Source organism: Monopterus albus, unplaced genomic scaffold (assembly GCF_001952655.1).
Source record: "Monopterus albus unplaced genomic scaffold, M_albus_1.0 scaffold38.1, whole genome shotgun sequence".
Lineage (NCBI taxonomy): Eukaryota > Metazoa > Chordata > Actinopteri > Synbranchiformes > Synbranchidae > Monopterus > Monopterus albus.
The window spans coordinates 1,983,325-2,004,190 of record NW_018127918.1 but is presented as its reverse complement, the minus strand read 5'-3'; the positions used below and the strand labels follow the sequence as shown (position 1 = coordinate 2,004,190).

The 20,866-nt window shown below is 39.4% G+C and overlaps 2 protein-coding genes across 2 annotated transcripts in view; both read right to left on the bottom strand.

Annotated features, from left to right (window-relative positions):
• gtf2ird1 (GTF2I repeat domain containing 1) overlaps positions 1-4,609 on the bottom strand; it is a 27,176-nt gene extending 22,567 nt beyond the window's left edge. Inside the window, exon 1 of the mRNA XM_020598542.1 lies at positions 4,280-4,609. The gene's annotated coding sequence lies outside the window, so the exon portion shown is untranslated. The remainder of the gene's footprint in view (positions 1-4,279) is intronic.
• Positions 4,610-7,714: 3,105 nt separating this feature from the next.
• The window catches only part of clip2 (CAP-GLY domain containing linker protein 2), a 28,141-nt gene continuing 14,989 nt past the window's right edge, over positions 7,715-20,866 (bottom strand). Inside the window, 13 exon segments of the mRNA XM_020598503.1 lie at positions 7,715-8,668; positions 8,769-8,828; positions 9,232-9,420; positions 9,952-10,111; positions 12,740-12,896; positions 13,698-13,781; positions 14,708-14,765; positions 14,885-15,460; positions 15,737-16,111; positions 17,269-17,319; positions 19,936-19,996; positions 20,365-20,468; positions 20,632-20,829. Of these exon segments, the coding sequence (XP_020454159.1) occupies positions 8,657-8,668; positions 8,769-8,828; positions 9,232-9,420; positions 9,952-10,111; positions 12,740-12,896; positions 13,698-13,781; positions 14,708-14,765; positions 14,885-15,460; positions 15,737-16,111; positions 17,269-17,319; positions 19,936-19,996; positions 20,365-20,468; positions 20,632-20,829 (2,085 nt within the window). The 3' untranslated portion in view covers positions 7,715-8,656.

Genomic DNA, 20,866 nt, shown 5'->3' with positions numbered 1-20,866 from the left:
GTAGTGATGAGTAGAAAGGTAGTAAGTACAGGCTTTGCAAGTATAATGTCACGGTGCTGTCACGGTTCCTAGTGAATATTGAACCATACAACAATATTGCAGTACAGCAATATTATATAACAGCAGAGCGACATTATTAAAGTCACACACAAGACCCATGAGTCTATTATGAAGTTAAATAAAAAAGAACCTCAATATTTGTTGATGCAAATCTTGCTCTGTTGATGAATGACACACACTTTGTGGTCATGCCACTTCGACAAACGCTCTCTTTTTCTCTGAGTCCACAAAAAGCCAGCAATCCTTGTAGGTGGGAGCAAACTGGTTTTGTAATTTGTTTGACATCATGGACTTTGATCTTGTGTTTCTAAGAAAGAGTGGTTCATTTGACTTTATTGTTCAGGATCATATAAAATAGTTTTTAAGACATTTCAACTGGACTTAATGAGCTTTTCGAGGCTTGTTGTGCAAAATCATGGAACCACAAACATCTACAGCTTCCGCATTTACATTTCTATTTATGTCTTACTATGATGTTTGCCTCTTCCAGGGTTTTAAATCCCATTCAAGCTGCCTAAGTGTCATTTGCAGCTAACTTCTAAGTGAATTTAAATTTGCTCAGATTGCATAAAACCCAATTAAGAAGGCCCAAAAAAAGACTATAATGCAATTAGGCTGTTTACAGATAAAATGGGCACTTTGGCCACAAATCCAAATATATGAGTCAGTCAAGTTGACTAGTGAAGTGTCTATGTTCACATAAAACAACAATCTAAGGTTGTCAGTGCAGCTTGGTGTCTGCTTTCCTTGCAACTAGCTAGGGCACAGAGTCGTTCACTGAGGTCTTTATTTAAGTCATTGTTTTGGAAAGAAAATACACATTACTTCAATAATCAATAATCCAAATAAATAATAAACCTCTAACTTGTTATCCATGCACAGACTGCTAAACGCCACTGGCCTGTCAGGCATGGTATGTGTGACACCTGTCACTTCCTCAAGTCTGTGCTTTAGGCCACTTTTTGACAGAGATTCTGCTATACTGGCAGTAAGCTGGACCTTCTTTATTGTAGCTTTGCCTGTTTGCACTGAATGAAAAAAAAAAAAAAGCCAGCATAATGCGCTCCTGTTTTTTTTTTTTTTTTTACACAGATACCAGCATCCCAGAAGAAGAGTAACATTATGTCCAGCATAACATAACACCATACATATAACACACGTCAGAAATGCAAAGCATAGCTGTTGTTTTCAAGTCAAGAGCAATGGAAGAGGAATGCACTTTTGCTCATCCTGCACATTTACGACATGATTCTGACTCAGTTTTTGTGCACAGTGTATAACATGTCTGTAAGAATAGGGAGGAATTCTGTTTCTTGTGAGCAGCATTAAAATTTAAATCCTCCATCAAAACTTCACACTTCTCTACCAACAATCCCCCATGCCAGGCTGGGGCGGAACGGTTGTGCCAATTTCACTACTTCCTGTGGCAGAATAAAGGCAGGTCCACACTGACCCCCTTTGCGGGCTTGGTATGTTTATACAGAACGCAGTGGAAGAAAACTGGCACAGTAATACCGCCTTGAAAGGGCAGTGAAAAAGGGGCTTTAATCATTTCTGTTTTGTTTCCGCTGCAGACAAGATAGACTGGTAATGTAAATCAGACAGCCTGTGTGCAAAAACAAATTAAGAAACATTTCTTGATAACTGAGGCAAGTTAAAAAGAATGTACCACAGCCTGACAGAATCAATGCTGTTTATTCTTGCTCTTGTTGATGGTCATAGGGTTTAGTATAACTGTTACCCCCTTGTAAATTAATCAACACATCATTTAATGGCATTGCATGTGTGGCTGTCAGTGCTGTTCTTTAGTGTTAACACTGTGCTAGCTGAAACAAGCCCAAATCACACTGCCATAACAAATCAAGAGGTCTATGTGAAGTCCTATTATGTTTGAAAGCATCTAATGCAAAAGGTCACCATAACAAATATATGGTTATTACAGTTTTGCCAGGTATTGTGGCCTCAATTCTGATTGAAGCTGGATGGGCCTAAGCTAAGACCAGGTGAGGTCACAAACTTCATGAACTAAAATACATGGCTGCAATCTATTTGACAGCAGTGTGATGCTAAATCTCAATCTTTATGCTACGGATCAATGTTGTTATGACTGGATCCTTGTTTTGCTTGTATTATGTGCATGCAAATGAGAAAATGTGTGTGACGCAATGCATTCCTGACAATGGTATGCCAAGCATCCCTGCTATTTTTATTTTGTTTTGTTTTTTTAGGAGAAAGTAAATGCATTCAACTCAGTTTGTTAGGCCTCAACAATACACACAACACCTTTTTGTGACTGCATGAAAACAGAAGTTTGTTTGTTTACAAGATAAACTTCATGGGGTACTTCTCATTTCTTTTCACAGCCTTTAAGTGCTGGCAGAGACAGTCTAGTACATTTGTCATTGGGATTCAATCACACAACAAGTGATGTGTCATGTGCCAGGTATACAAGATCCTTAAGACAATTGTTTTGTGAGAAAACCCTTGTTAAACCAGCTCAATTTTTAGAGGTCTGTAACCTGTCCAATAGTTAGCTAAAATAATAGCTGAATTACTCTGGACTTTATTCCTAGTAGAAGAATTAAAATGCGCATAACTCTGGCATTTCAGTTATTGAATACTAAACAATGGTTACATTTTTTTTATGCAAGAAAGACAACTGCAGTTTTGTCATACTTACCAACAACCTGCATGAAGTCAGGGTGTGGTTTGACAGCTACCATCTAACTTATTACAGCAAAACTACAACATGATCTTTGTTTACAACCTGTCCTTGAGGAATGTCATCAGTGATGTTACAATTTTTACCTACTGCAATGCCAAACAGGAAAAATACTAGGCAATAAAACATTAGGAGTAAAATGTTCAGTCAGAATAATAAAAAATCTGTGTTTTTATATGCCATATGCAGTTAATAGTACCAATCATGCAAAACATGAGTTGTCTTAACAACCACAGTAATAAATGGTCTAAACATATACCTTCCTTTTTCTCTTGACATGGACAACTAATGAAGAAGTGGTTAATGCTCAATTAGGGTAACATTACACTAAAATCATTTGATTGAGTTGACATGATGTTGTATCATATGAGAGATTATAAGGTGTATACAGGCTAAGGAGTTACTGTGAGTGGTTGGTGCTAAAAAAGTATGGCAGGAGAAATGATCAAGATCACATCACATGGGAGTGAAGAAGAATTACTTTGAAGAACTGGACCCAGGAGGGGAAAAAGCTTGATACCACAGGATATGAGACAGGAGTGTAATAAATAAGTCAACGTCTGTTCTCCCAAAGGGAATGAGCATGTGTTTGTGTACAATCTGTACATTTCTTTTTTTGTCTAGTGAATTCAATCGGTCAGTCACAGCTGACAAAGTTTTATTCCAGTCAGCTGATTTTAAACTTTGAGGAGTCTGGTATAAACTACAACCCGACAGCTGAGAGTTAGGAGAAAATACCACCAACGTTGTCTAGATTCAGAGTCACTGAGTCCGCACCACAAACGTTTGTTTATTCGTCTTATATTTTCATTTTATGTGTTTATTTTTTTAGTTTGAGACACACTCCTGCGACCGTACTTTCACTACGAGACTGGAATTCAAGACAACAGTCCATTAGTTATTTATGATTGGAGATAACTGCTCATTAATATCGTGTAATAAGGTTGGAATTAACTCTGCAATGCTTTTTGTTGTATCTTGCTATGTTAAGATGATTTTGCTGAAGTTGAAACGTGTTGTTTCCTTTTTCGTTTACACTTGCTAATTTAGCTAGCTGGCTTTGTTGTACTAGCTGGTAACGTTATACTCTGCGATGCATGGGGGGGTAATTTAGCAAGCAGACAAACACTGTATCCTAATCATAAATACAGGCTAGCGCCCCACTCGCAAGGTTATAGGGTGGAGTCCTTCTAGGATGAGTTTACTGCCAACCAACAATAACCGTTCTAAGGTACTTAACATATGTCTAACTAATCACCACTGGCTAATTAGCTAACGGTGTCATAATAACGCTGAGCTAGCTAAGTAGCTATCTTAAACTCGTTAGCCCTACTGCGTTAGCCCTCTTGCTAGCTAGCGCTAGCACTTTCCTTTCATCTCCTCACCCAGTCCAGAAATTAGGTTATAATCCGTAATTTCGAAATGTACAGTCACAACACGAAACATATGCAATGACAATACACTATATAACTGTTTGTGAATATAAAGCAGACAGACCTTAATTAGCGATTAAATAGCCTTGTTGCTGCTGTCAATCCCGGAATAGGTTTATTCCCTCGTTTTAATCCATCAGACACGCTCGCAATTCCCATCTACAATGTAGGTGTACGGTCTGCTAAAACATCGTAATCCGCATTATCAAAATGTTGACTTCGATCACATGCGTTATAGTCAATTATTTGAGTTTTTTTCCCTTAGTTAATTTCTCTTTTTCCCTTAACAGAGCAGGGTGTCCCTTTCCCCTTTCTTTGTTCTGTAATCCAGTAAAATTGAAACTCATTCGCCTCCTGCTAATCCCAGCCCAACTCAACAACAGCATCTATTGGCTACAATTTACATACAGGATTAACGGAGGAACCCCTGGAAAAACCCTCAGAGCAATATCAACATAGAAGAAAATATTCCTTGTGTATATCATATTTTATTTGGGGGAGTGACCGTTTTAACCAGTCTGCAACTTCACAGTCAGCTTTACTTTAGGAAAGAGAGAGCATGGTGGTTTGATGTGATATTTGTACACTACCCACATAAATTTTAGGATTAGGCTCTGTCCAAAGTGGATTTAAAGCAGCTACATGGATTCCTGGCCAGGACAGTTATGCCATAGTTATTGTGGTTGCCTAAAATAACTCATGTCTGTTTAATAGTGGCTAAAGTACATCATTATATCACTGGGCAAAGGAACATATGCTTCTTATAATAAACATAGTAAGAAATGATTTATAGTTTTTAACAAAACTATGTATATTATCTACTATGTCAGGTGTAATCTGGTTAGTTTCACCTATTTACCACCACCCATTTGAAACATTCAGTTAAAACTGTAATCCACTGTTCACCATAAGATTTATTCCTGTGCTTCACATACACAGCGCTATTTGCTCACTTCTGCAAATAAGTAACCATTTATTTATTCAAATGTCAACAGCATAACCAATCTGCCCTCTAGCAAAAAAAATTCAAGACATGGAGATAAGACCTGACATTTGCCAAGACCAACAAGTAAAAATGATACATCTAGAGGTTAGAAATCTAACGATTGCAAATGCATGTAAATGTAATGTCTGGATGTTTCATCTTCACTATCAAGGTGCTTGGCCATTTATCTAAAAGATGACTGGCCCCTCTTGTGGTTGACACCACCCTATATTAAAGCCACATATTTGCATCAAATGGGCATATGATCTACAAATCAGAGTTTATTTTAGCTCACAGCATGTGGCTGAGGAATAGGTAAATGGTTATGGTTGCTGGCTGTCATTCCCAAACCACCAACCTCTTAGTAGCATGGAATCTGACACCACTTTGAATCAACTCTGTGGAAATGCACAAACCTACAGTGCTTTGCTTTAAAAACTGACAAGCCCTTGCCCACATTGTTAATATTTAATGACTCAATCTCTGAAACCATTGCAGCAATAATTCAAAGGGTATGAACCCTCCAGCTAAAAAGGCCTTGTACAATATCCAATGGAAAATTTAGTTTTTATGTGAGCTGACCAGTGCCTGCCCTACAAGTTTTGCTTAGGAGACGCTACTCCAAGCATTCTACACCACTCACCTCTGTGTAATGTCTCCTATGGAGCAATAGCAACCTATGACCAACTACAAACGGGATCTCTTAATTCAGCTGACAAATTTGGAAGACTTGTGGTATAAATCCTCTATGACGTGATAACATCTCTGCAACTGGAATCCAGATGCTGTCAACCTGGGGAAGGATGAGTGGATCCATTGTTTGGGTTTTAGCTCCTGTGTCAGCCCTTCAGAAGACTTCAACAAATGATCAGAACAGTAACCCAGTGACACTATGATACATCGAAACTGGCTCAAATGAATATCAAAAAGGGCCACTATGTCACACCATAGAGTTAATTAATACTACTGCATGGGTGGAGTGTATATTGATACATACTCCACAGTAAATAAAATATCTGATCATTACTGACAGAGTAAGAGGCGTTTTTCATCAAAGTTTTAGAGAACACAAAACTCTGGAATAATTCACTATGTCCATTCTGTAAACACACAGTAACAACTCTCAGAGCTGAATTCAGCAGGCCTCCCAGGGTTCATTCATATCAAACCTCAGTCCTGGCATGGAGTCCATAGATGTGCAATGCAGTGTTGTAGTACTCAAGTACAGGACTCAGACTGATTTTAAAGACTCATGACTCAACTTGGATTTGAGCATTGACTGCATTCGGACTTGGAAGTCGGAGACTAGGAATCAGACTTTTTTTTGTAATAGGCCATAATAATTTGGCATAAACTATTTATATGAAAACCTGTTAGCCCACGCCATGCTGTATCTGGCACACTTCCATTGTACACTCCACTTTTCTCTAAATGATTTTTATGTATTAAATTGCTGAGCAATATGGTGATGTAATACATTGTTAGAAAGTTTGGGATCTCAGGATTTGATAGCTGCAAACCAGCAAATGATGCGTTAATCACAGCAGTTATGATCGTCTTGTTTGCAACATAAGCACCAAATAAGGAAACCCCTTTTAAAATGGTGAGAGAAGTGTCAGTTGTGTTTAATATAGACCTTGATGACTTAGACTCGAGTAATGGGGATTCGACTCTGACTCAACTTGCTGTATTCTTTGGTGACTCAGACTTGGCTCGGACTCGAACACTGCGGACTTGAGACTCAACTCGGACTCGATGTTTAGTGGCTCGACTACAACACTAATCCAATGACTAAAAAGGACTGGAGACTGACTGAAAAGCCACCTTACCCAGCATTTGAGGAGAGGACTGGCACTGAAACCATCACCATCTGTCCTTTTCCAGATAACTCTCTCCTAATGCGCATATGGATAATTTAGAGCACATGATAGCAAGCATTTGTTGGTTAATCACAAGAATGTGTGACAGCTCTGAGGCTGGATGGTTACTTCAGTTTTCTTCACTGACACAGTGTGTGTTCCAACAGCTCAAATGTAGTTCCAGTCAACAGTTTATCCAGGGTTAGACTGCAAGAGTAATAACAGTACCGATGCTTTACACCACCTTAATAACTAACTGAGGGTTACACTAAATGTACTACTCAAATGTCAGTTGCCCTGTAATGTTTTAATCATGATAATGTTTTCAAAGGATGGCAGAGGGAATAGCACAGTTTGGTACCATTTACTGATTTCTCAGTTTTTCTCTTATATCATGACATTTTGTTGTCCTTAATGAAGACTTTTCTTCAGGATATCTTAAAACTAAATTGCTGTTGATGGAAGCTACACAGTGCAGGGTTGTTGCACACTGATGTCATAGACAAAGACTCAAATTTAGTTTACAATTTAAACAAATTAAGGATTGCTAAAAATCTGTCCTGTGTATGAGAAGGGCTGGTGCTTGAAGATCAAGACAGAACTAATAATGTATTTAGCCATGTTTTATAGTGTATTATATATATATATTCAGCACATGGACTGATGGATGAAGGGAACAGATTATGTTACTGGAGCTGGTTGAGAAATAGATGTTTTAACACTTTTTAGTAAGAAACAACTCGTCAGTTAAAATCCATCGCAATCCAAATATAATCAACCTGATCACAACCAAGGAAGATAAAACAAAAGCCTTTTTTAAAGTCATGTTTTAAACCGTGTTTGTGTTTTGTATTCAAAAAGATTGTGGATGGAGTATGTTTTAAGGTCCTTTTTAATACATCCAATGATGCTGATCACCCATAATTGCTTATCGTGCTGTGCAATACAGCAAGGCTTTGAATATTGGAACTATGATGTGATGATTTTGTTACCAGTCCTTTCATCGGGTATTAAAAAAGTGACAAATTGGTCAAATTCCATCAAAAAAAAAAAAAAAAATCAGTGTCATCCTTCACCAGTTGCTCTGACAGTCACTGGCCAAGACAGCTCACCTACAGTATGGAGGATTATTACAAAGCTGAGGAGCAAAGGTTAAAGTAATAAATTAAACAAACAAAACAACTGAGTTCTTTAGTTCTCCACATCATTGTCCACCAGCCGCTTTGCTTTCTGGAACGAAAATCTGAATTGTCAAAGAGTTCCGGGTAACTTGTTGATTAAAACTTTCTGACTACTGTAAAACATCAAGAGTTGCCATGCTGTGTGTTATCAGCATACTGTACGGATAATATCTCCTCATGTCCATGTCCCATTTCCTGTTTATGTTTCATAGTACTTAAAGCGGTTTTCATGATTGGCTAATAGGTGCTTTCTGCAACAACACATAAATTCACTCAAGATAGATATTCGCTGTTTTGGTTTTAACTGTTAACTGAAACATTCTTCAGGTGTCCATCGCAGGATCGGGAGAAATGCTGGACAAGCGTTTCCTTTTACCTCTGCCTATCCCAGTTCAGTTTCATCTCTTCTGCTTATATCAGTGCTGTTCCTGAAAACAAGAAGCAAGTAGGATGTCTTATTACTGAAATCACCCAGTATTTATAATATCCAAACATAAATGGTAAAAAATACAATGAAAGAACACCAACATTTTGAGTACTGTCTGACTTCTGATGATGAATTCCATTGGCTGAATTTGCACCATGAACCTGAAAAAGAAAAATGATCAATGCAGTTGAATTCTTAACATGTTTTAATGAACTAGATTTGTAAATTAAACTGAAGGACTACTTCGACATTTAGGAAAATATGTTTATTCACTTTCTTGCTGAGAGTTAGATGAGGAGATTGATATTACTCTGATGTCTAGTAAATAGAAAACTACACCAACAAACCAGCAAAAGAGGCTCCTCAGATTTTTTCCTTTAAATATTAAACTATCACTAGTTGTCCAAAAACATGTCACTATGCGCAACCTTTCTAATATTTACAGTTTTTCTATATCTACAAGCATCGTGCATCAATTCTGATGTGTATCTCTCCAGGCTGCTTGCCATCAAAATAATTTTCTTGTTTCTTAGTTGAATCTGGAGGGTTTCTCTGCATTTTTACCGGGCTTTTATCTGGATGCCTGCGCATGGCCTGGACCAGCTGGTCGACTTGCTGGTTGTGTTCCAAGGCGTTTCTCAGGGTATCCTCAGTGCTGAGCAGCCGCTGGCGTAGGCGGTTTACCTCAGAATCCAGAGCCGAGGGGTCCAGCATAGAGTACCGCCGGTGGTCAGGTGAAAATCGCTCCTGACCCTGAAGCGCACACACACACGCACACACAGATGGCTGTGGTTAGAGCACTCATATTATGCTAAAATGTACGACAATGACATCTGAAAAATATTATTACATATTATTCAGGTGGATGCATGGAATAGTTGGAGTTCTCTTTAACATGAGAGGCAAGAGGGCACGAATATGACCACTTTTAAGTAAAGTGTAAACCTTCATGATTTTAATTCATCTTGCTAAAAAAGGATCATCATCCATTCGGAGTGAAGACCATAAGAAAAGCATCAGAATACTCTTCATTTTCTACTGAGGCCAGAGAAATTCAATTAATTTCTCAGCAAAGAAATTTTGGCCGCAGCTGAATTTCTTATTGTCTGTGTCTCGTTACACTTGTACTCTTTCTTGTTTCCAAATTGATATAGGATTTCTTGAATAGAATTTATCTTTGATAAGTACATAGTATATTTCTGCTTGTTCCACTTTTGGGGAATTAATGACATGATGAAATGGGAAATGTGTGAATAAATGTCTCAAAATGTTCTTCTTTCACACCAATAGGAGCAGTTTTTCTCGCAGGGTCTTGATGTCATCCTGGAGTTTCTGCTCCTTGACCTTCCACTCAGCCTTGCGCATTTCCCGGTTCAGGTCTTTCTCCATGTCCCGTGAATGACGATGCGATTCCAGGAGCAACACCCTCAGTTCATTCAAACTCCTGGCATGTGAAAGATCAGAGCAGAAAGAACAAGAAAAGACATCCTGAGTGTTTGGTAATACTGGAAAAAATATTATAAAAATAATTTTCCAGGATTGTTTTTCTGGCCTGCAGGACTGCAGAAACTTGCTGTGAACTTGACTGCTCCACAGTGCAATAATGACAGAAAAGCAGTGCAATTTTGCTGTCAAGGTTTATACGAGTGGCAGAGCTACTCAGACTTTGCACAAAGGTCATTATTATTTAAAAGCTTACCAACCTGTTATGTCAGTAAGTCTAGCCAGTGAGGAGTGTGGCGGTGGCCTCATTCTCTGTGCATGTACTGGCTGGTAGATGGACACACCATTCCTATAGTCCAGCTGTCTGTGCATTCTGGCATGTACTAGTCTTTGGCTGCTTTCCTGCATACTGATATCAGTGAACCACGTATACACTGGGCAACTTGTGTGACTGGGGCACTGAGTGTTACCCGAGGGGGTTGTTAATTTAACATCTGGTCTACACTTATTTATGGTGCCATATATTCTGATTCTCTTTTTTATAAGACGCCATTTTCTCTTTGTTCTGAAATTGTTAGAGCTTTATATTCATGCTGCAGTATTCAATATTTTTATATTAACAATGCATCAAATGAGTATGCATAATGTGAATAGGACACAGGATGTATAAATAAGCAACTGACTGCAAACAAGTTGGCCAGTTTAGAAGGCATTAGCTGGCATTAACAGCTTGTTTCTGCTGCCCCCAAGTGGACAAAAAATTAATCACTTAATGCAGATTTGAGGACAGTAAAAGGTGGTTGGATTGCTCATGACTGAAGCAGTGTCCTCCACACTTACAGATAATGCATTTGTCCTTTTCCTTCACTGCGTGCCTGGCATGCTGCACCAATGGAATTCATCAGATTCAGCCACCACAACCTGGCAGCCCAGAGGGTGACAGGGCTCCCTGCTCAGTCACGCTGATTCATGACAACACAGGCTTTCTTCCTAACATCATAATTATACCTCTGACCAAGTAACACCCTAGTTATTGTCTTTCTTGAATTATACTGGCAACTTCCTAAGATAAAAATATATAGCAATGTTCAAAGTTGACTTCTTGATACAACGTACTAGGAGTATCATATCACAGGCTGAAACAGCAGCAGCAACATTAAGAAAGCTAATGATACTACAATCCAATAACACTAACTCAAGGGGAGACACCCACTGAATTTTTCATTGGATGGTATATGCTTTTATTGCACACCACATAACTGCTGCAGTGATGATGCAGAGAAAAATATTCTACTATCACCAGAGGCACTTATTTTTAGTACTTTGCAGCATTTACTAACATCACAACCATCACTAATGTAAAAACTCTGTAATGTAAAATAGGCGATAATGTAATAGCGTTAGACCAATCTCTAGTTCATACAGCACAACAGATAAATGCACTGTCTAAATGTGAAGATGTTATGGATTTAATGAAACAGAGCCTTTAACCAAGCCTGGAACCTCTGCAATGATGCTGTGACAACCTGCTCTTCACACTCGGGTTGGTTAAATAATGACCTCAGTTATCAGAGTTTTATTAAATGTAGCCAGGCAGTTTGAGCTTCAGCACCAAAATGAACCCTGGAGAAGGGGGAAAGTAACAGACACAGGTGGACATCTGGCATGCCTGTGTTGATTCCCTCTGCTGGCTGCTCCCTAAACTCACCAGGAAAAGACGCAAAGAGTCCAACTTCACATTGGTATGGTACAGCCATATGTTCTGGTAGGATGTGCAAAGCTGGTAGTACAGAAGACTGAAAAGGTGGAGCTAAGTGAATATAATAAGTTGCATGGGTTGTACCTGAACCTACCATTTCAGTTAATAATATAAATTAACTATCACAGTTTAACAGAACGTTATCTGTAAAACTAAAAAGTAATTACCTACAGCCCACAAAAGAGACTGAAGGAAACTGTCATATTAAAGGCACACTAATCAATATTTTTATATCAGACGATGATGCATATTGCTAAAAGTCTAACTATATAATGCATTCACTAGCTACTGATAGTGTTATACGATATATGATTTACTTAGATTATCTATTCAATCCCTGTGTAATATTCCTCTATATGTCCATGTCAGGAATCAGAATCGGGCCAGGTGAACTTAATCGCACTGTTGTATGGAATTTCTAATGCCATAAAATACTTATTAAAATATTCCCAAAGTAATTTGATATTTCTTACTTATCAGTACTGTATTTCTAGACTTTATCCAATAGCACCCTACTTTTAATTTATCATATCACCTACACTCTACTTAACAGTGGATGAACAAACAGATGTTGAGGTGCCCAGCACATGGGCTTACAAAACACTCCTTACATTACCTCGAGAGGCAAGGGATAACAAAATGAGGAACGCTCTCATATATTGATGATATGCATTTACAGGAAACCAAGTGATGTCTCTGGAATAATCCCAAATCCCTGCAGCATAATCCCAAATTGCACAGATATTATCAACATTTGTCCATTAACAAAATGATAATATGATGTGTATTTGTGCAGCATGTGTGTATATTTTTTCACTCCAGTTATCCATAAAGTGGTGAGGTAAAATCGTTATAACCTTGCCTCCATACCTCTCTTTCTTCAGCAGCTCCTGGCTGATGCTGACCAGCTGCCCAGAGGCATCGTGGGACTTCCTGGTCATGGACTCCAGCTCTTCCTCCACACGTGTCTTCTCCTTGGCCAGGGCTTCTGCTTTCTTTTCCCCTGAGCGAACTTTGCCTTCTAGTGCTGGTTGAAGAAGAGATGGATGAAATAATATTATTGTTTTGAATTCATCTGTTTTAACCCCTATCTAGCATATAACTCCTCTATGAAGCGTTATTAACTGGTGATAAATAGTTTACATTATAACCATATGCAAAAATGAAATATTCCATATTTATTTATTATGCTGCTTAAGCTTACTTAGCATGAATATTAAAAGTGTATTAATGTTACATATTATCTTGCACTTGAACTACACATGAAGTATAGCTATGCAACTATTTTGATGATTTACAAGCTATTCTTCAAAGTTGTGTCAGTTTGATTATCTGAACTACTGGCAGAATAACAGACTCCTCAGCAATGATCAAAGAAGAACACAAGCCAGTACACGGGGAACTCAGTATGACTGGCAGAGAACGAAGTCAAGCCTGCAGTCACCACACAGGCAGAGCACTGCACAGGCATACTAATGAAGGCCATTATCTAAAAATGGCACAGATGACAAGTTTATATCTTGAGAAATATGTCATATTGCCTTCACTCCAAAACCAAAATTAGCTGGTGGGCATGAAATGCTTTAGCCAAATATCAAGCTTAGTCTTGTTTTCAATGCTGGGAGGAAAATGTTACATTCTAAATTGATTTCTCCTGCAGGCTACACACAGTAGAAACACTTGCCACTGTTACTGTGTGTGGGAAGATATATCCTTCCACAAAGATTCAAATGCTTAGAGATTTCATGCCATGGAAACAAAAATAGACATCAGAGCTTGGAAAAGGTGGCTAGCTGCTCCTGGACATAGTCTGGGAAATGCCATTTACCTCCGATCTGTGATTTTAGGGCTTCAACCTGGGAAGTGAGAGCAGAGACCTCCTTTTCCCTTTTCAACAACTTCTCCATTGTTTCTGAAGAAAAACAAAACAGTAACCGTCTTGCTTTGAGAATACAGCGTGCAACAAATCACACAGAGTGCAGGTCTGAGGGTAATCTCAGTCGTTTGGTAGGATATCTTGAAATCATATGACGACACAATACTTTTCTGGGCCAAGAGGGCAGTGATTTTCATGGTTTTTGCTATTAACCCTCTATGAATGCACTTTAGTCTTAATCTTGGCTTGATCCTATTTACAGGAAAGGCTTGACATTTTGGGAAACACGATTATTTGCTTTCTGGTTGATTGGTAGATATCACTCTGATGCTTTTCTCTTAAATATTAAATATTGTATAAGGCAGTGACATTGCAGAACCAGTGACTGCAATGAGTAAAGAGCACAGCAGTGACTAGATGGACCAAAATGACATTTGCAGCTAAGTTTACATGTTGTTTACTGTGCTGGATCTGAGAGACTAATTAGCTACAGTACTAATTTGTTTGATGGCTCGATCAACAAACTGAGATGCAGCTAAAGACGTGTTTGTAAGTTACCTAAGGAAGAGACATTAGAAGGAAGGATGATGTTGGCTGTTCAGAGTCAGTGGCTGTTATGTTGTGTAGGATGCTGCTGTTTGCTTCAATGGGACCATCTGCTCTGCCTATGGTACAATACTATCATTACTACTTTATGCAGGATTTCATTGGCTGCATCAAAATAAAGTCCCCATATACAGTAAGTAGACAAATACCAAAGGAAAACAAAAGACAAATGATTTACAGAGCAGATGCTGCTTGCTGTCTAGAAACTGTCGAGCCAAGAAATAGTACTTTAGTTCTGTTAATTAAGAGTCCTACTTCCCAAAACGTCAGACTATTCCTTTAAATGGTTTTTAATTGACAAATGGAAAGTTACATAACCATGTATAAATGGTCATAATGATAAGAAACTTTGATACCTTCAATATTCTGTTTTAGCTTCATCTTCTCATCAGAAATTTCATTATCCTCTATGACCTGAAAAGGGAAATTAAAAATTTAAGCAGTCACAGCATATCAATAAACAAAAGAGCATCCAATTACAGTAGGTGTTGGATCTCCAACTTGTTACTTGTTCCTGCTATTCAAATACTCACATTTGCATCATGGGATGTATAGCGATCTGCCTGGATGGCCTGGAGCTGGTTCGCCGTCACCCTCAGCTTCTCCTCCAGTTTCTGGATCTCCTCTTGGCCGTCTGTCTGGGCTTTCTGTAGAGCCTGGTAGTCTGTCATCTTCTTCTCTGAGAGCTGTAGTCTCTCTCTCAGCTCCTCCATGCTTTTGTCCTGCTGCATGTGAAGCTTCTCCATCTCTGCCAGCCTCTGTTCTGCCCTCTGTAGCTTATCAGTCGCCTCCTCCAAAGCCTGCTTGCCGCCTTTGGCCTCCACCTCAGTCCTCCCCATCTGGTTGCCCCCGACCAGCCGGTCTTTGGCCTCCTGAAGACGAGCGCAGAGGTCCTCGCGTTCCTTGGTCAGAATTGCAGCTTCAATCTTATGCTTGGCCTTGAGATTCTCCACCTCTAGTTGGTGCTCCATCTTCAGGCTCTCAAGAGTGGCTCTCAGCTCTTGTGCATCCTGCTCTTGGCCTTCTGGAGTAGCATGATCACTACTTAATGAAGCCTTTAGTTCCTCTAAGGATCGCTGGTGGTCCCTCACTAAATTGTCAAATTTAGCCTGCAGAGGGAAGTGAAACGGATTATCAGGTTGGACTGAAATGTGACGTTTTGATTAAATTCAGTATTCTTGTTCTTTTTATACTTTCTTTTACACTGGCCAAAATTCAGCTTTTCTAGGCTTTTGTCTGCTATAAGCGACATTTTGTTGAAGCTGATGTTGAAGCCTCTTTACCTATTTCAGGATAGAAAATGTTACATTTGAAAAGATAAATCCTCTCTGTATTTAAAAGTTAAAAGGATCTTTGACCAGTTTGTACTGGATTAAAATGAATACCTTCCAGGTGTCCATCATTTCCATGTTTTCCTTGGTGGCCTGTTGGACTTTCTGTTTCATCTCGCTGATCTCCTGGTTTTGTCTATCCACCACTGCCTTCAGTGAGTCTATCTCCTGCTGGTTTGCTGCTAACACTGACTCATACTTCTCCTTAAGTTCGCTGTTCTCCTTGTAGTGTTCGTGGCCCACCGAAAGCAGCTGCTCACGCAGCAGGAGCGTCTCTGGTTGGGTGTCAGACCCAGGGGCAGTGTCACTGATGCTGGCCTGCTGTGAGCTCTCTCTGAGTTGAGCCTGGAGGTTCTTAATCTCAGCTCTTCTGAGGGTGAGCTCCTCTTCCAGCTGCATGATACGACTCTGCTCTTCAACTGTAGTTTGCTGATCAGAAAGAAAGCAACATTCATCACTGCTATTGAACATTTTGTTGAGTACTACCACAGCAGAAAAGCTTTTCAAAACAATGACTACCACAACAGGTGGGAGACCCTGCAACAGAATGTTGTCATTCCAAAGAAAAGGTCATACTGAAGAAGGGAAATCAGGTGTCAAGGAAAGCAAATCAGAGCTAAATCTCTGACAGTCCTTTCAAGGATTGGAGATGGTCAAGTGCATAAAATGTTAATTATGTGGACAGTGACAGATTGTTTCACATCTCAGCTCTCTGTTGAATACTGTAAAACAAGATGATACAAAGACTAACAGCCATTTTCCTTCCTGGTACCCAGATTTAAAAGGAACTATTTTAAAGTGGCTATAATAACTATTTTCATCCTTTCAACAATGGATCATGTGACTACGTGTAACATAAATAGGGTCGATTTGAAGTGACAGAAATACTCCCTTCATCTCTACAGAGAGTTATGATGTCTTTAAACTCATTGTTTTGGTTTTACGACCTGCAGCTTTAATGTTTTGATTTACTCTCATCTGTGTCATATTTTGGTTGCAGTAGGCAACTGTTTTTAACAAAAAAAGGCTCTAATAGACCCACTGTGTCTTCAAGTCATTGTATCATTTCTATCCAAACTGATAATAGCAAGGAGCCAAAAGGATCAATGTATCACTGTCCGGATATTTGTGCAACCCCCTGAGCAAAGAAGTGAAGATGAGAGAAGAGCAAAGCCATTCTCTGCTTATTTAGAAGAAGCCAAGCAAATATGATGAAGCAGACATCAACCCTCCAGATTGTAACACTGCATACACACAACAGCAGACATCCTCCACACATTCCTGTATTCAATCAAAATCAAAACGAGATTAAGAAAGAGGACTTGCAGCACAGTGCACAGATGTTAACCATTTCAGTTTCAACCATCTGGGAAAACAATTTACCAGACCTTAGAGTTAATAGTTGATTCATATCAAACTTTGGCTGAATAGCTTTCAGATTACAGCACAGCACACAGGAGTAAAAGAGTCAAACAGAATCTATAAAAGGTTAAGGTCCTTGACAGTGTCTGAAGTTGATTTGAAGTCAAGAATTGAGATAGTTCAGCAGTGTATTAAAGCCAAAACAAGATCAAATCTTTTTTCACCTTGGTTCTCTTACCCAACTTCAAGGATACTGCATCATGAGTGCATCTTCCCTGTTGGCAGAAGCAGAACTTACTGCATATAGGAAACCAGTGTTTCAAAGTGTTTTGTTATCTTTTGATGCCTGTAAATTGAAAGCAGAAGCTTGGACAGTTTGATTTGTGATACCATGGTCTACTGTTGAAGCGGTGTTCTCTCTGCAGTTCAGCACATGTCAAACTGGGGCAAAAGACAGATTTTGCTGCTGGTAGTAAATGGGCATTACCCACTGACTGTATAGAAAAACCAGACAAACGCACCGTGATGTCACCCACTGATTTTATGAAGAGAGGTTTTGAAGCTCAAGTCTGGCCGTTGCCATATTGGTAGCACTTCACTCCACCCTGGTGGAGCTCGCTAAACACCTAGCGGCCAGCCACCTATGGCGGGACCCTCCTGCCTGTCACTCAAAGTGGACACCCCTAATCGTGTGGAACTTTTAGTCTCAATATAATTTAAACAGACGAGTTATAAAAAACAACTCATCCACTGTACAGTTGTCATGGAAGGGGAAATTGGCTGTAGAGACCAAAACCGTTTTTTGTACCAGGCTGCAACATGTGAGTCTTTGGGGATTGACTCCCCTTTGGAGCCAGCCTTATGTAATTTTACCACAAAATGAGGCCCAGATTAAATAGAACACAACTGACCAATTTGCTCACGTGTGTATTGATTTTGAATATCGCTAGTTTGATTTGATGTAAATTCAAAAAAAGGTGGAGTATGGCTTTCACCTGTGCAGCTTGTAAGTTATGCTTTTATCAACAAAGCAAAAGAGATCATGTATGTCAGATAATTTAAACAGACGAGTTATAAAAAACAACTCATCCACTGTACAGTTGTCATGGAAGGGGAAATTGGCTGTAGAGACCAAAACCGTTTTTTGTACCAGGCTGCAACATGTGAGTCTTTGGGGATTGACTCCCCTTTGGAGCCAGCCTTATGTAATTTTACCACAAAATGAGGCCCAGATTAAATAGAACACAACTGACCAATTTGCTCACGTGTGTATTGATTTTGAATATCGCTAGTTTGATTTGATGTAAATTCAAAAAAAGGTGGAGTATGGCTTTCACCTGTGCAGCTTGTAAGTTATGCTTTTATCAACAAAGCAAAAGAGATCATGTATGTCAGGAGACTTCCTGGTTAAATAAAGGCTAAATAAAAAATGAAATGCGCAGGTGCAAAGCCACACAGGACCGCGCCTACAGGCAAAGTGCTTGTGCTTTTTAACCCTCCTAATTCTTTGTAAGCCTCTGCTCTCGACTTTTCGAGGGGCAGATTCTCCTCAAGCTGACAAATATGGGCATGTTCCATTTTAATGTGTGTCTAGAGAAAGCAACAAAGAGAAAGACAGATGTAAAGACTCAAGAGGAGTAAGATCTGAACAATAACAGATGATGAAAGGACAGCTTTGCAGACAGCAACACTGTAAGAACTGACTTAATTGTAAGGTGGAAAGATTGAAGAGAAGAGGCCAGACCCATCGAAACAGCTTGTTTAGGCTGCCAAAGGTTCTCAAAGTTAATCATGTAAGATCATGTGACATCTCCCACCAATGATTGGTGATATACTGTTTTATTTTCTGTCAACAAACTGCATGAAAAAACAGCCAACAAAGAATTAATCCTACCAACAAGCATCGCCTGTGTATGCATCGTATTCCTTGGTGCCATAGAGCTCTATTGTTGTCTAAAAACTATCAAAGCACATCAGTCGAGAATGCCGCACTGAGTGACATGTTCTTTCATTGCCATGAGCACAAACACTGTAGTTTATTTAAACTCAATGCAGTTGAACAAAAATCAGCAGAACACCACAAAAAAGAACTACAGTGCACCACTGTTTAAAAGAAATTTGGTTACTGTCATTTTTACAAGTGATCCTATATATTTGTTTCTGTTTTCTAAGGCTTATGTTCAGTAGGAATCAAATCTATGTAGAGCCTACGTATGTCCTACACCATTGTGAGCATGTATATTTGAGCGCTGGTGTCTGTCGCCCTGCATTTACACCACCAAGCACTAGTTGGCAGTGGGGTCTCTATGGCACACCACATAAAAACGACGACAGCTTGTCAGCCCGGCTTAAAATTAGATATGACACCCACATTAATTTAAATGTGCCATTTATCCATGGTTTTAAAATTCTGACATTTTGTTTGACCTCTGTCCCAAAATATTCTGTAACTGAAATTCACCGCTGTCTTAGAATGAGATGTCTGTATTGCTGAGATAAAGCGAGCGAGGAAGCTGTCAGTCAGCTGTATGGAGAGGACAAATTCCAGATTATCTCCCTGCTGGAGCATCACTGGGCAAGAAACCTTAAGCATCTCTCCTTAATAAATCTCTTTAAAATGTTGATATGTGGTCTCTAGAAAATGTTGAGGTGCACACATTGTCATAACAGGTTTGCTGCTGCACATCTAAACCATCTTCACAACCAGTGTCATGTTTTCTGCATGTATAAACCCTTTAATATTTTCCTTTTTGGTTTTATCTCCAGGATTTGCATTATGCAGTTGGTGCTGTCTAGGTTATACAGCATGAAAAATGCTGCAAACTAGTGTGGCAAAGCACAAAAATTTAATTATTGATCATCTGTAGCTATTAATAACACAGATAAAATACCTCCAGATCTCCTTTGGTGATGGATTCCTCCTCTACTCTAAACTGGAGGTCCTCCACTTTCCTGTAAAGAAGGTTGTATGAGATTTGTCACCGAGAAAAAAAATAGAGCACAGAATCAGCAATGTTTAGTTGTGTTGACAAATTTTTTTTTCCCATTTCTGTTAATGTCCATATTAAACAAAGAAGAATAAGTACTTGTGAGCTGATACAGTGCTGGACGCCACGATGTTGAACTTTAGACAGAGCCATGCTACAGTAGCTGTCTCCCTCTAACCATGTCTGGATTCCAGCACTGTAACAAACCAGGTCTGATAACCGAGATGACAGTATATACAAATTTGATTGGAATGATCTGAGAAGTACATTTTGTCAAGACCTGTTGATACAAAATACAGTGCAACTAGCAAAATGACCAATCAGTGAAAATACCTTTTCTCTTCTTCAAGCTGATTGGCCAGTTCCAGTTTATCTTTCTGTGTGCTGGCCAACATGGCCTTGACTTGCTGGAGGGTGTTCTCGCTCTCTGTTACATACTGTGATGATAGGACATTTGAATATAAAGACAGAGAACATACTGTACTCAAGACTATGTCAAGACAAGTCAGTGGACAGACTAGTTTCTGTTGAACACAACCAGTTTATAGTGTTTGACATGGCCTATGTTCTTACTTGATTATCGCAATATCTGTTTTGTACCTGCATGTGCTGTGCCTTCAGGACGCTCAGCTCCTTCTCCACCTCGCAGATGTGGCTGGTGGCCTTGGCCACTTCGGCTCGCTCCAGGTCCCTCTCGGCCAGCAGCTGCTCGATGTGCTGCTGCTTCTCTTTCAGGGCTTCCTGGAGCGCGGTGGTGCCAGAGATCTTCCGGGCGTAGCGAGATGATGTTTCTGTCAGCTGGAGAAGGCCAGAACACAAAACATTAGGAAATGTG